Here is a 16,667-nt window from a genome sequence, read left to right as displayed (position 1 = left end):
CAATAAAATAAAATTAAAAGATTAAAAAGAAGGAAACTTCTCCCAGAAGAGCATTTCATGTTTAATTTTTTTAAAAGTTGGTAAACTGTTATGGATTATTGTCTCAATGTATCTCACTTTATGGAATGGATATATAAATAAACATTCTAAAGATTACTTTCCTTAATCTTCAAATTTCTTTGCTTTCTGTCATAAAATTTAATTGTATTTCTACAGATGTACATTTTAGAGTTAAAATTTAAGAGTAAAGTTATCTAAGAGTACAGCAATACCTTTCATATCCTACTGAAAATATCTTTTAATAAGTTAATTACTAAGTTACAAATTACAAATAATTAATCATTGAAGTATCATGTCAAATTTTCCTTTCCCAGATCTGTTCCACAGCGTACAGTTACAGATGTGTTTGTTGCCTGTTACTTTATATTTACCAAGGATAACTACTATAATTACTTTAAATGTCAGCTTGGGGCTTGCTTTTTATTCTTAAACACTGTCTCCCACTTACTTTTTTTTTAAGCTCTGGGTTCCCTTCATTATCCTGTGGAAGTAGTGGTAGCAGTTCATCCAACACGGCTGTGAATTCTCCTGCCTTGTCCTATAGACTCAGCATTGGTGAGTCCATCACCAACCGACGAGATTCCACTACAACCTTCAGTAGCACCATGAGCTTGGCCAAACTTCTACAAGAACGAGGCATCTCTGCCAAAGTGTACCACAGCCCAATTTCAGAGAACCCTCTCCAGCCTCTCCCTAAATCCCTGGCTATCCCTTCCACACCACCAAATTCACCATCTCACTCACCTTGCCCTTCTCCTTTGCCCTTTGAGCCTCGAGTGCATCTCTCTGAAAATTTTTTGGCCTCTCGACCAGCTGAGACATTTCTCCAGGAGATGTATGGCTTGAGACCCTCCCGGAACCCTCCTGATGTTGGCCAGTTGAAGATGAATTTAGTGGACAGGCTGAAGAGACTGGGGATAGCCAGAGTGGTCAAGAACCCTGGTGCCCAAGAGAATGGAAGATGCCAGGAGGCAGAAATTGGTCTTCAAAAACCAGATTCTGCTGTTTATTTAAATTCAGGTAGCAGTTTATTAGGTGGACTAAGGAGGAATCAGAGTCTTCCAGTCATAATGGGTAGCTTTGCTGCCCCAGTTTGCACATCCTCACCCAAAATGGGTGTCCTGAAGGAGGACTGAGGTTCACCAGTTAACTGACCTCTTATACAAATTAGCACATGAGGGATAGATACGCACTGAAACATGTAGTCTGGTCTGACTTGAGAGAAAAGGAATGTTGCACAAGGGTTGTGAATGTGAAAGGGGGAATGGAGGAATGGAAATAAAATTGGGATGAGCCCTAATGGAGGAAGTCGGGCAAATTGAAAGTATAAATGAATGGGCCATGAGTGTTCAGAGGCAGGAAAGAAAGGTTTAATATACTCCTTCAGTTGAGTTTTCTTGTCTTGAAAATAAAAAGTGAATAAAAATAAATTTAGTAATACTAAAACATACAGAGATACTGAACTTCCTGGCACATTTACTTCTGGTAAGCATAAAGCAGAGAGAACCCAGGTTAGAAGGATGGGAAGAGAAAAGGAGTAGCTTTATTGCTTACAGAAAGCCATTCTGAAGGGTTGGTGGGGTAAGCTCAGTCTATTACTCAGACAATAGTGAGATGGCTTATATGTTTCCCCTGTTAATATCTGGTTAAATTATACATCCATCAAATGATATGCTCGCAGCATTAGCAAAATTAGGAGTTTCATCTTTTTCATTGAATCATAGGTGGAGACTCCTATTTTCCTTTCTGTTTTCAGGCCTTTGAGCCCCTGGGAGCCCAAATACCACTCAATTATTTTGTATTTATGATTAATAAAAGTTCATTTTTTAAATTTGTATTTTTATACAACCTCCAAAAAAAAAAAAAAACTGGGTAGAGCATGGGAGGGATTTACTTTTAAGAAGCAAAATGTGAGTAAATTGGAACCAAGAAAACTTGTTTTTAGAATATTTCTTCTGAATAAGTGCAGTAGCCAAGGAATACAAACGTAATTGCATGTTTTTAAAAATTCCTTGGAGGCTGGAAGGGGTTAAGCCAGAAGTGCAATCAATAGGAATTAGGGAATGTTTTATATTTATATATGTAAAATTTTTTGTGAGAAAAGTTGGTTGCAATTAAACCAACTTTTTCCAAAGTGCGCTATGCATATTTTTAATGAAAGATGACATGTATTTGCACAAAAATTCTCAGGCACATTAAATTATTATAAGCTGAAGTAAAACCCAGGTGCTTGCTTTGAGATTGTGTTTTCTTTTTCCTAATGTCAAATAAAATAAAACACATCTGCCTTCTTGATATTTATAGAATTAGAGAATAAACTTTTTAATGGGGGAGTCAAAGCTTTTTCTTTTTCTCTAAGGTTCTTTTTTTTTTTTTTTAATTCAAACTGTATGAAATGGCAAAGTGAGGCTCTGGGGTTAGGTTTCAGCATTCAGCAGTTGACACAGGCTAAGAAATGGAAAGAAGTAGATCTGTTTTTTCTCAATGTTGCTGAGCAAAGTCTGCTTCTCATCAGATGACGTGGCTTTGTCTAGACAACACGCAGCTCAGAAAGAAATGTCTTTATACAAAAGACATGATAGAGAAAAGATGAGACAGTGGACTAATTATTTTGTTTATGAAAATGGCAAGTAAATTACTTAATCTTTTTGGTGCTTAATTTGCAAATGTTTTGTCCCTTTGTCCTGACTTAAAGGCTATTTTCTGAAGAACTCTTGACTCTTGCTCCTGTGGTTCCCGTAGGCACACCTATTCCCAGGCCAAGGAGAGTCCTTCCTCTCCCCTTTTGAGGCATCCCCGCCACCCCCCCACTTAGAGCTATGTGCTCAAAAAAGCCAACATGAATGCAGTGGTAAAAATGTGTTCGTTTCTTATACTTTTTAGAATCTCTTAATAAAATTTTTCTAAATAAATTCTGCAAAAACAAAGGATGAAGATGGTCTCTCCCTTTCGTTCCCCTTCACTTAGTTGTGCTGAGGTCAATAGAGCGTACACATTCAGAAAGGATTCCAGCAGGTTTATATGTGAATATAAGTGTCCTTGAATGGGGCAGGCATTAAATAGAAGAATCCCTGCTGTTTAAATTTCCCACATATTCCAATTCACTTTTTAAAAATACCATTTGAATTTGTGTTTCATAGAGTGACTCTGGGGTGCTTACTTTAGCCAATTCTTAAAATTTTTTATTTGTTCCCTAAGAAAGTAATTAGTGTTTCTGTTGCCTGAACAGTTACAGTTTCCAGGAAACATCAGGAAGTAGGAAACTGTAGGGCCAGAGAGTAGTACAAAGTTAAATTGTCCGATTTATGTGTATTACATAAAGCTATAAATTGAACTAGATTTTGCCGTGCTCTGTACTGAGTATAATTTGTATACTTTTTTATAATTAATGACTAAATGATCATTTTGAAGGCAGGGTGGTGGGGGTGTGTTAGCAGCCAAATAAGGACATCTGATTAAAAAGAACCAGACTTAGATTTTTTTAAAGTACACTGATGTTGATGTTCCACCAGAAACACCTTAATTGTATACTGATGTGTAATGTCTCTAGAAATGAATCCTGTCTTAAAACTGGGTTTTGCTGTTTTTTGAAGTTTCTACCTAAAATCATTTTTGGTATATCCTGATAATCTCTATAATACTAGCATTTTCTGCAAAATATAGTAAGAAGAATTGGAGCCTAATAGCTGGTTCCTCCCAATTTATCTGTTATGTTTTGGTACTATTCACATTTTAGTTTTTTCTGTGATAAAAATTGTATGTATACTTTCATGCCAGTATAGGAAACCTCAATCTTCTTTTTTTTTTTTTTTTTCCTTTAAGAAGGTTTTCAGTGATTATACCTCAGGTATTTCTGAGTGTCCTATTATCTAGTAGGAAAAGTATCTTCCTGAGCTCAGAATTTAAAGTTCTCCTAAATTATGAAGATCCCAAATCTTATGTAAATAACCTTAGGCATGGGTCCTTAGGGAGAAGTTAATGACCATTGTTAAAGTACTTTTTTAGAAAATTTTGTGGTGTATGTTCTTGATTTGACATAAATGGATAGACTTTGGCAAGAGAGGAAATAAGTTACAAGGCAGCTTACAAGAGCCTATTCTCGATAAAAGGTATAATTTTACACAGTACTCAAAGCTTGTTATCTTTTCTGACCATTTTAGTACAGAATTAGTACTTGGTGGTTACTAACATCGACTTGCGACATCTTGAACTGGGGCTTTTAGTGTTGAGTGGGCCACTTCTCTGATGTCAGATGCATGCAGACCTGTACTCCACATGCAGCCCAACAGCAGCGCAGTGTGATAACCGAGTGGTGGCATGGCAGAGCACATCCCCCGCAGAGTGGGCAACTAGGGCAGCCAGGGGAATACTATTGTTCGATACCTGGGATTTGACTTTGTCAGACAGCTCTTTGTGCACCTATCTTTGTTTTGTCAAATGTAAATCAGTTAATAAACATGGGTAGCTTAAATTTTCATTTGTCTCCCTGTGTTTTTGTCCCAGCTGTTTGCACAGGTAATCCTGTACTAAATCTTTCTTTTGTGTTATGTTTTTGGTTAGAAAACAACCTCTACTTGTCAAACCAACACATACACAAGAAACCACTAATAGTAATAATAAACAGATCTTAATGTATTTTCCTAGATTTTTTAAAAATAGAATAGACAGTATCTATGTATACCATAATACTTCCTTAGCAAAAGTAACAGCAACATAAAAATAAAATCTAAAGTCATTGATATGCAGATACCAAGTTTGAGAAGATTCAGGAAGTGTGAAGCAGTTCTTTTCCTGTAGCCTACAGTTTTCTGTTGACGCTCTTAGCTATTTAAAAATTGTTTCCAAGAAACTAAATTTGACACTAACAGAAAAGGTCTTTTGATACTCAATCTCCTTCACAATTTAATTTCTGTTTTTTTTTTTAATAATTTCCATTTTTGTTTTAGATTCCAGGGTACATGTGCAGGTTTGTTACCTGGATATATTTCATGAAGCTGAGGCTTAGAGTATGATTGATCCTGTTACCCAGATACAGAGTATAGCATCCAATACATAGTTTTTCAACCCTTTCCCTGCTCCTTCCCTGCTGTAATAGTCCCCAGTTTCTGTTGTTGCCATCTTTGTGTCCTTGAGTAGCCAGTGTTTACCTCCCACTTGTAAGTGAGAACATGCAGTATTTGGTTTTCTGTTTCTGTGTTAATTTGCTTGGGATAATGGCCTCTACTTACATGCATGTTGCCATGAAGACACGATTTCAGGGATTTTTATGGCTGCGTACTCTTACATGGTGTATATACACCACATTTTCCTTATCCAGTCCACCGTTGATGAACACTTAGGTTGATTCCATGTCTTTGCTATTGTGAATTATGCTGCGATGAACATGAACACATGTATCTTTTTGTAGAATGATTTATTTTCTTTTGGATGTGTACCCAATAGTGGAATTACTGGGTTGAATGGTAGTTCTGTTTTAATTTCTTCAAGAAATCTCCAAACTGCCTTCCAAAGTGGCTGAGCTAATTTACATTCCCACCAACAGTGTATGAGCATTCCCTTTTCTCCACAGCCTCGCTAGTATCTGTTTTTTGTTTGTTTTGAGACAGAGTCTCGCTCTGCCACCCAGGCTTGAGTGCAGTTGTGCCATCATGGCTCACTGCAATCTCAACCTCCTGGGGTCAATTGATCCTCCCACCTCAACTTCCCAAGTAGCTGGAACTACCGGCGTGTGCCACAACGTCCAGTTAATTTTTGTATTTTTTGCAGAGATAGGGACTCACCATGCTGCCCAGGCTAGTCTCAAATTCATGAACTCAAGCAATTCTCCCACATTGGCCTCTGAAAGTGCTGGGATTACAGACATGAGCCACTGCACCTGGCACATATTTTATTATTATTATTATATCTCTTTTTTTCAGGTCTAGCTAATGCTTATTCTGTCTCTAATTCCTAAGAAGAATAGTTAACAGATGGATAAGAAGTTATGATTAATGCATATTTTTAACCAGTAATAACAGATCTCTTCATCATCATTTTTAGATCTTATTTTTTATTGTTTTTTTTTTTATTATTATACTTTAAGGTCTAGAGTACATGTGCACAAAGTGCAGGTTTGTTACATATGTATACATGTGCCATGTTGGTGTGCTGCACCCATTAACTCGTCATTTACATTAGGTATTTCTCCTAATGCTATCTCTCCCCCTCCCCCCACCCCACAACAGGCCCCGGTGTGTGATGCTCCCCTTCCTGTGTCCAAGTGTTCTCATTGTTCAGTTCCCACCTATGAGTGAGAACATGCAGTATTTGGTTTTCTGTTCTTGTGATAGTTTGCTGAGAATGATGGTTCCCAGCTGCATCCATGTCCCTACAAAAGATAAGAGCTCATCCTTTTTTATGGCTGCATAGTATTCCATGGTGTATATGTGCCACATTTTCTTAATCCAGTCTGTCATTGATGGACATTTGGGTTGGTTCCAAGTCTTTGCTATCGTGAATAGTGCTGCAGTACACATACGTGTGCATGTGTCTTTGTAGCAGAATCATTTATAATCCTTTGGGTATATACCCAGTAATGGGATGGCTGGGTCAAATGGTATCTCTACTTCTAGATCCTCGAGGAATCACCACACTGTTTTCCACAATGGTTGAACTAGTTTACAGTCCCACCAACAGTGTAAAAGTTTTCCTATTTCTCCACATCCTCTCCACCTGTTGCTTCCTGACTTTTTAATGATCACCATTCTGACTAGTGTGAGATGGTATCTCATTGTGGTTTTGATTTGCATTTCTTTGATGGCCAGTGATGACGAGCATTTTTTCATGTGTCTGTTGGCTGCATAAATGTCTTTTGAGAAGTGTCTTTTCATATCCTTCACCCACTTTTTGATTGAGTTGTTTGTTTTTTCCTTGTACATTTGTTTGAGTTCTTTGTAGATTCTGGATATTAGCCCTTTGTCAGATGAGTAGATTGCAAAATTTTTCTCCCATTTTGTAGGTTGCCTCTTCACTCTGATGGTAGTTTCTTTTGCTGTGCAGAGGCTCTTTAGTTTAATTAGATCCCAATTGTCAATTTCGGCTTTTGTTGCCATTGCTTTTGGTGTTTTAGACATGAAGTCCTTGCCCATGCCTATGTCCTGAGCGGTATTACCTAGGTTTTCTTCTAGGGTTTTTATGGATTTAGGTCTAACATTTAAGTCTCTAATCCATCTTGAATTAATTTTTGTATAAGGTGTAAGGAAGGGATCCAATTTTAGCTTTCTACATAATGGCTAGCCAGTTTTCCCAGCACTATTTATTAACTAGGGAATCCTTTCCCCATTTCTTGTTTTTGTCAGGTTTGTCAAAGATCAGATGGTTGTAGATGTGTGGTATTATTTCTGAGGGCTCAGTTCAGTTCCATTAGTCTATATCTCTGTTTTGGTACCAGTACCATGCTGTTTTGGTTACTGTAGCCTTGTAGTAGAGTTTGAAGTCAGGTAGCATGATGCCTCCAGCTTTATTCTTTTGGCTTAGGATTGTCTTGGCAATGCGGGCTCTTTTTTGGTTCCATATGAACTTTAAAGTAGTTTTTTCCAATTCTGTGAAGAAAGTCATTGGTAGCTTAATGGGGATGGAATTGAATATATAAATTACCTTGCGCAATATGGCCATTTTCACTATATTGATTTTTCCTATCCATGAGCATGGAATATTCTTCCATTTGTTTATGTCCTCTTTTATTTCATTGAGCAGTGGTTTGTAGTTCTCCTTGAAGAGGTCTTCACATCCCTTGTAAGTTGGATTCCTAGGTATTTTATTCTCTTTGAAGCAATTGTGAATGGGAGTTCACTCATGATTTGGCTCTCTGTCTGTTATTGGTGTATAGGAATGCTTGTGATTTTTGCACATTGATTTTGTATGCTGAGACTTTGCTGAAGTTGCTTATCAGCTTAAGGAGATTTGGGGCTGAGACAATGGGGTTTTCTAAATAGACAATCATGTCATCTGCAAACAGGGACAGTTTGACTTTCTCTTTTCCTAATTGAATACCCTTTATTTCTTTCTCCTGCCTGATTGCCCTGGCCAGAATTTCCAACACTATGTTGAATAGGAATGGTGAGAGAGGGCATCCCTGTCTTGTGCCAGTTTTCAAAGGGAATGCTTCGAGTTTTTGCCCATTCAGTATGATATTGGCTACGGGTTTGTCATAAATAACTCATTATTTCGGCTCAAGTGTCCCAGATCGATCTCAGACTGCTGAGCGGGCAGCAAGAATTTCAAGCCTATGGATCTTAGCTTGCAGGGCTCTTTGGGGGTGGGACCCGCCAAGCCAGACCACTTGGCTCCCTGGCTTCAGCCCGCTTTCCAGAGAGTGAGCTGTTCTCTCTCACTGGTGTTCCAGGCACCACTGGAGTATGAAAAAAAAAAAAAAAAACTGCAGCTAGCTCAGTGTCTGCCCAAACGGCCACCCAGATTTGTGCTGGAAACCCAAGGCCCTGGTGGCATAGGCACCGGAGGGAATCTCCTGGTCTGTGGGTTGTGAAGAGCGTGGGAAAAGCACGGTATCTGGGCTGCAGTGCATGGTACAGTTCCTAATGGCTTCCCTTGGCTAGGAGAGAGAGTTCCCCAACCCCTTGGGCTTCCCAGAAGAGGCAACGCCCTACCCTGCTTCAACTCACCCTCCTTGGCCTGCGCCTACTGTCCAACCAGTCCCAATGAGATGAACCAGGTACCTCAGTTGGAAATGTGGAAATCACCTGCCTTCTGCATTGATCTCACTGGGAGCTGTAGACCAGAGCTGTTCCTATTCGGCCATCTTGCCCAGGGCTCCCACATACCTTATTTTTCTGACTTTTTAATGATAGCCCTTCTGACTGGTGTGAGATCTTATATTCACAGTGGTTTTGATTTGCGTTTCTGTTATGATTAGTGATGGTAAGCATTTTTTCATGTTTGTTGTCCACTTGCATGTTTTCTTTTGAGAAGTGTTTGTTCACGTGTTTTGACCATTTTTAAATGGGTTTATTTAGTTTTTGCCCATTCAGTTGTTTAAGTTCCCTATAGATCCTGGATATTAGACGTTTGTCAGATGCATAGTTTGCAAATATTCTTCTCATATTATATAGGTTGTCTATTTACTGTTGAGGGCTTAGTCATAAATTCTTTCCCAAGTCCCATGTCCAAAATAGTGTTTCCTAGGTTTCTTCTAGGATTCTTATAGTTTTGAGGTCTTATATTTAAATCATTAATCCATCTTTGATTTTTATATATGGTGAAAGGTAAGGGTCTAGTTTCATTCTTCTGCATATGGCTGGCCAGCTAACCCAACACCATTTATTGAATAGGGAGTCCTTTTCCCACTGCTTATTTTTGTTGACTTTGTCAAAGATCAAATGGCTGTAGGTGTTTGGCTTTATTTCTGGATTTGGTATTCTGTTTCATTGATCTATGTTTTTGTACCAATACAATGCTGTTTTGGTTACTGTAGCTTTGTAGTGTAGTTTGAAGTCAGGTAATGAGATGCCTCCAGCTTTTCTCTTTTTGCTTAGGATTGCTTTGGCTCTTTAGGCTCCTTTTGGTTCCATATGAATTTTAGAATGCTTTTTTTCTAGTTCTGTGGCAAATGATATTGGTAGTTTCATAGGAATAGTGTTCACTCTGTACATTGTTTGGGGCAGTATGGCCATTGTAATGATATTGAGTATTCCTATCCATTATCATAAAATATGTTTCCATTTGTGTCATCTGTGATTTATTTCAGCAGTGTTTTACAGTTCTTCTTATAGCTGTCTTTCACCTCCCTGATTAGATGTATTCCTAGCTATTGTGTGTATGTTTGTATGGCTGTTGTAAGTGGAATTGAGTTCTTGATTCTGCTCTCAGCTTGAATGTCATTGCTATATAGAAATGCTACTGATTTTTGTATCCTGAAACTTACTGAAGTTGTTTATCAGTTCCAGGAGACTTTTGGCAGAGTCTAGGGTTTTCTAGGTATACAATCATATCATCAGCAAAGAGAAATAGTTTAGCTTCTTTTCCTATTTGAATGCCTTTTGTTTCTTTCTCTTGCCTGATTGCTCTGGCAAAGTCTGCCAGTACTATGTTGAATAGGAGTGGTAAAAATGGGCATCTTTGTCTTGTTCCCGTTCTCAATGGAAATGCTTCCTATATTTGCCTGTTCATTATGATGTTGGTCATGGATTTGTCATAGATCGCTCTCATTATTTTGAGATAATTTCCTGTGATGCCTAGTATCTTGAGATATTTTATCAGGAAGTGATGTTGGATTTTATCAAAAGCCTTTTCTACATCTATTGAGATGATCATATTATTATTATTTTTTGAGACAGAGTCTCACTCTATCACCCAGGCTGGAGTGCAGTGATGCAATCTCGGTTCACTGCAACCTCCACCTCTAGAGTTCAGATGATTTTCCTGCCTCAGCCTCCTGAGTAGCTGGGATTGCAGGTGTGTGCCACCACACCCAGCTAATTTTTGTATTTTTAGTAGAGACAGGGTTTCACCATGTTGTCCAAGCTGGTTTCAAACTCCTGACCTCAGGTGATTCCACCTGCCTCAGCTTCCCAAAGTGCTGGGATTACAGGCATGAGCCACTGCACCTGGCCAGATTTTTGTTTTTAATTCAATTCTGTTTATATGGTGAATCACATTTGTTGATTTGCATATGTTTAACCAACCTTGCATTCCAAGAATGAAGCCTACTTGATTATGGTGGATTAGATTTTTGATGTGCTGTTGGATTCAGTTTATTAGTATTTTGTTCAGGATTTTCGTGTCTATGTTCATAGGGATACTGGCCTTCAGTTTTGTTTTTTCATTGTGTCTGTGTCTTTGCCCAGTTTTGGGATCAGAATGATTCATACAATGAGTTAGGGAGAAGTCCTTCCTTCTCAGTTTTTTTTAATAGTTTCAGTAGGATTGGTACCAGCTCTTCTTTGTACATCTCGTAGGATTTGACTGTGAATTCTTATGGACTGGGCCTTTGTTTTTTTTTTTTTTTTTTTTTTTTTTTGGTTGTTAAGTTTTTTATTACTGATTCAATTTTGGAACTCAATGTTGGACTATTCAGGTTTTTTATTTCTTCTTGATTTAATCTTGGGAAGTTGTGTGTTTCTGGGAATTTATGCATGTCCTCTAGGTTTCTAGTTTTTGTGCATAGAGGTGTTCATGATAATCTCTGAGGATCTTTTGTATTTCTGTCGGTCATAATGTCACCTCTGTCCTTTCTGATTAGGCTTACTTGGATCTTTTCTTTGTTAATCTAGCTAGCCATCTATCAGTCTTGTTTATTTTTTTCAAAGAACCAACTTTTGGTTTCATTGATTCTTTGTATGGATTTTGGGGTCTCAATTTCATTCAGTGCTGCTCTGACTTTAGTTATTTCTTTTCTTTGCTGGCTTTGGGATTAGTTTGTTCTTTTCCTATTTCCTCTATTGGTGATGTTAGATCATTAATTTAAGATCTATCTTCCTTTTTGAGGTAGGTATTTACTGCTATAAACTTTCCTCTTAATGCTGCTTTTGCTGTATCCCAGAGATTTTGATATGTTGTTTCTGTTTTCATTAATTTCAAAGAATTTTTTTATTTCTACCTTAATTTCATTATTTATCCAAAAGTGATTCAGGAGCAAGTTATTTATTTTCCATGTACTTATGTGGTTTTGAGCATCTTCGTGATACTGATTTCTATTTTTATTCCACTATGGTCTGAGAGTATGGTTGCTATGATTTTGATTTTTTTTTTAATTTGTTAAAACTTACTTTATGGCCAAGCATGTGGTCAATCTTGGAGTCTGTTCTGTGTGCAGATGAGAGGAATGTATATTCTGTGGTTGATGGGTGGAATATTCTGTAGATGTCTATTAGGCCCAGTTGGTCAAGTGTTGAAGTTAAGTCTGGAATTTCTTTGTCATTTTCTGCCTCAGTGATCTCTCTAATGCTGTCAATGTGGTGTTGAAGTCCCCCACTACTATTGTGTGGCTAAGTCTTTTTGTAGAAGTACCTGTTTTATGAATCTGGTTGCTCTAATGTTGGCTGTGTATATATTTAGGGTAGTTAAGTCTTCTTGTTGAATTAACTCTTTATCATATGTAATGCCCTTCTTTGTCATTTTTTTACTCTTGTTGGTTGAAAGTCTGTTTTATCTGATATATGAATAGCAACCCCTACCCATTTTTTGTTTTCTATTTGCATGGTAAATCTTTTTCCAACCCTTTACTTTGAGCCTATGGATGTCATTAATGTGTGAGAATGGTCACTTGAAGGTAGCAAGTGGATGGCTCTTGTTTTTTATCGAACTTGCCACCTTGTGCCTTTTAAGTGAGGTGTTCAGACCATTTACATTCAAGGTTAATATTGATGTGCAAGGGTTTGATCCTATCATGAGATTGTTAGCAGTTGTTTTGTAATTTCTATGGTGTGGTTGCTTTATAGGATCTATAGGCTATGTTCTTAAAAGTGTGTTTCTATGATAGCAGATATCATTCTATCATTTCCGTGTTTTGAACTCCTTTAAGAATCTTTTGTACAGCTGATCTGGTGGTAACATATCCCTTAGCTCTTGCTTATCTAGAAAATATTTTCTTTCTCCTTTGCTTATGAAGCTTAATTTGGAGGGATATGACATTCTTGGTTGGAATTTCTTGTCTTTAAGAATGCTGAAAAAAGACTTCCAATCTCCCCTGGCATGTAAGGTTTCTGCTGAGAAGTTCATTGTTAGCCTGATGCATTCCCTTTGTACACAATCCGACCTTTTTCTCTAGCTGCCTTTAAGATGTTTTCTGCTGGGCGTGGTGGCTCACACCTGTAATCCCAGCACTTTGGGAGGCCAAGGTCAGCAGATCACTTGAGGTCAGGAGTTCAAGACCAACCTGGCCAACATGGCAAAACCCGGTCTCTACTAAAAATATAAAAATTAGCTGACCATGGTGGTGTGCGCCTGTAGTCGCAGCTACTCAGGAAGCTGAGTTATGAGAATTGTTTGAGCCCCGGAGGAGGAGTCTGCAGTGAGCCAAGATAATGCCACTGCACTCCAGCCTGGGTGACAGTGAGACTCCATCTTGGAAAAAAAAAGTATTTTATTTAGCATTGACCTTGGACAGTCTGGTGACTGTATACCTTGGTGATGCTCATTTTGTATAGTATCTTGCAGGTGTTCTCTGAATTTCTTGTATCTGGATGTCTACCTCTAGCAAGATTAAGGAAACTTTCTTGAATTATTCCCTCAAATATGTTTTTCCTTCTCAGGAATGCCAGTAATTCATAGGTTTGGTTGTTTTACATAATCCCATATTTCTCAAAGCCTTTGTTCACCTTTAAAAATTATTTTTTCCTTATTTTATGTAACTGAGTTAGCTCAAAAGATCAGTCTTCAAGCTCTGAAATTCTTTCTTCTGCTCAGTCCAGTCTATTGATAAAGCTTTCAATTGTATTTTGAAATTCCCTGAGTGAGTTTTTCAACTCCAGAAGCTCTGATTGATTTCTTTTTAACCATATTTATCTCTTCCTTCATTTCCTGGATTGCTTTAGAAGTTTTGTGTTGTTGATTTTTAACTTTGACTTGGGTCTCATTGATCTTCCTTGTAATCCATGCTTTGAATTATGTAACTGTTCTTTCTGAGTTGCTATTTTGGGTATAGACCATTGCTGGAGAGCAAGTTTGATCCTTTGGTGGTGTCATTATATTCAGATTTTTTGTGGTGCCAGAATTCTCGCACTGATTCCTTCTCATCTGGAGATGCTGGCATTTTAATTTTATAGTGATTTTCATGTGGGTAGGATTATTTATTTTTCCTTCTTTCCCTATAATATTGTTGGTTTGTTTTTTTTTTTTTCTTTCTCTTTCCCTTTTCCCCCCTCTCTAGGGAGTGTGACTATTAAGAATGCTGGGTAGGGTCTTTTGGCTTTGCTTCTATAACCCTTTTCACTTCTGTCAGCAGGTTTTATATTGGGCTGTGCAGTTCAACCTACAAGTCAGTAGATGGTGCTTATAGGTAAGAGTCTGCTCTGGCCAATGTGACTGGGTGTATACTTGATCCTTGTTTATGGGGAATAGCTCTGTTACCTCAGGCAATGAGCTAATTCATGAGGTCCATAGTGGTCTGAGCTCCCTGCTCAGACACAGGGAGGTAGGGGCCAAAATGGGCAGAGCTGGACTGGGCAGGTCCAAATATAGGTCCCCTGATGGCAGGTACAAGCACCAGCACCAAGGGGGAATGCAGTGGGTAGCCACTACTAAGCACCTAGAGATGCTTGGGAAATTTCCTTGACCCCAAGTTCCCTGCTCAGGAATGGGGGCGGCCTAGACTAATCCAGTAGAGTCACTGATCCAGATACCTGGAGATCTGTCTAGGCGTGGAGCCCCACTACACCAGGATCTATGCACAGGAAGGGTGGGGTGCTCAGGCTGCTGTTCCAGGCAAGCAAGTGCTCTGAATGCCTGGAGATCTGCCTGAGCATGGAGGAGAGAGGGCCCCCTGTACCAAGACCTCTGCACAGGAGGGTTTGGGTGACTCAGACTGCTGATCGAGGCAAATGGGTGCTCTGAATGCCTGATGATCTGCCTGGTCATGGAGTGGAGAGGGCCTTGCTGCACCATCATCTATGTCTTGGAATGGGAGGGGCAGCAGCTCAGGCTGCTGAACCAGATGAGCAAGTGCACCTAATGCCTGGAGATCTGCTGGGGTGCAAAACGGAGAGTGCCTCCCCACACCCAGATCTCTGCACAGGAAGGGTAGGGCACTCAGGCTGCTAGTCCATGTGAGCAGGTGCTCCAAATGCCTGGAGATGTGCCTAGAGGTGGAGTGGAGAGGGCACCCTTGCACCACAATCTATATACAGGAAAGGTAGGACAACTCAGGCTGCTGATCCAAGGAAGGGGGTGCTCCAGACACCTGGAGATCTGCCTGGATGTGGAGCAAAGAGAGCCATGCTGTACCACAATCTATGTCCATGAAGGGTGGGGCAGCTCGGCTGCTGGTCCCGACAAGCAAGTGCTCCAAATGCCTGGATTTCTGCCTGAGGGTGGAGCAGAGAGGGCTCTGCTGCACCACAATCTCAGGGGAGCTGGCTGGGTCACCCTGCAGTGACATATGCAGACTAGTTCCAGGTCACTAAGTTAGCCCTGGCTGCAAGTCTCATCACACAGGAGAAACTGCAGCTGTAGCAGCTCTCTTCCCACCTCAGGCATGCAAAGGGGGAGAGCACAATCCCAGCACCTACTGCTGAGGCTCTTTGCACAGTTCTGGCTATGGAGACCCTTACCCTAAGCCAGAGCAGGTGCTCCAATTGCTGACCCAAGACTAAAATGCCTGTGTGGCCACACTGCTAGGTCACCAGAGAATGACTGACTGTCCACGCCTGGATTAAAAATGGCACCCTGCCTTCAGTCCCGAGTCTAGGAAAATGTTTGCAGCTTTTCTCTGTGTCTTTTTCTCACAGTGTTTCTAAGCTGCTTCCCCAAGTTAGCTCCAGCACTTGTGAGAAACAAAGTGCTCTCCCTCAGCCTGGGTTGCTTGGATCCCAAGTGGAAAGGTGAGTCATAGAGGGAGGCTCTCTGCCTCTCCCATGTACTGGGGCTTCACTCATTTTTATCAGCTGCATGCCATCACTGGGGCTGTTTGTCCACATTCTCCTCCCTGGCATCTGGGGTGTCCTTCACAATTCTAGTGGATTCCCATTTTCCTTTTTGAATAAAAACCCACAGAGATGATCTTTACACACTATCTTGCTATTTCCAAGGGGCCAAGGCACACTTAAAGACTCTAATCTGCCATCTTGGAAATAAAACAGAAACTTTTTTTTTTTAAACTCAGTAGCCATTTAGAATTATGACCATCTTGTGAGAAATGAAGTTTGAGACTCTACTTTGATATGAAATTTAGTGCTATCATCTTTAATTGTGTTTTCTTTCACAAATGACTACTAGTGGATGTGTTTAAGTCCAGAAACCTTCTGATGAGGGTTAAGATTTGGGGCTTTGAGCATCCTGTTGACTTCCATTGCTAGTTTCACTATATTCAATTTGAGTTATGTTAATAGTAAGTTTTATTTTTCTGTTTTTCATTAGTTTTTATGAGTTAAGGACCAAAATGCCACAAAATTTTCAAATGAGCAAATATTACTGTGCAAATTCGGAAAAGATGCCAAAATACAAATGTTGGCTGGCAGGTCATGTTGCCAGCAATAGCATGAAGTATTTTGTTCCTTAGTTTAAGAAGTTATGAAGAAAGCACCCCTAAGGTGTTATGAGATGATGAAAAATACAGAAAACCCAAATATATAAAAATCAAAGTATTGTTTCACAAAATTGATTGTCTTGCCTTCTCAGCAAAATCACTTCAGTTATTCAAAAGCAAGATTTTCACATCACATTCAAACATTATCATGGGCCAGAAAATGCTATGGAGTATTTTAATTTCATATAATTCACTACCACTTCTATGGCTGTTTTTACCGCCTCTGAAACAATCTCTAGATCTATCCAGTAATATGAAGAGTTGGTATCACGCTTCGTGTTCCATCTAGATCTACATATATATAAATTTAAGGGTAGTCAGGATTCATATTGCACAATGTTCTTCAGCCACCATATGTAGCTCTTGCAAA

General features: G+C 39.3%; 1 protein-coding gene across 2 annotated transcripts in view; it reads left to right on the top strand.

Annotated features, from left to right (window-relative positions):
- TRAK2 (trafficking kinesin protein 2) overlaps positions 1–4,537 on the top strand; it is a 76,168-nt gene extending 71,631 nt beyond the window's left edge. The window contains exon 16 of one of the 2 annotated variants that reach the window (XM_077956369.1): positions 521–4,537. In XM_077956369.1, coding sequence (XP_077812495.1) covers positions 521–1,196 — 676 coding nt within the window. In that variant the 3' untranslated portion in view covers positions 1,197–4,537. 2 annotated transcript variants of the gene reach the window in all.
- The last annotated feature ends 12,130 nt before the right edge of the window (positions 4,538–16,667 follow it).

Source organism: Macaca mulatta, chromosome 12, assembly GCF_049350105.2.
Source record: "Macaca mulatta isolate MMU2019108-1 chromosome 12, T2T-MMU8v2.0, whole genome shotgun sequence".
NCBI lineage: Eukaryota > Metazoa > Chordata > Mammalia > Primates > Cercopithecidae > Macaca > Macaca mulatta.
This window is presented reverse-complemented; position numbering and strand designations above follow the sequence as displayed.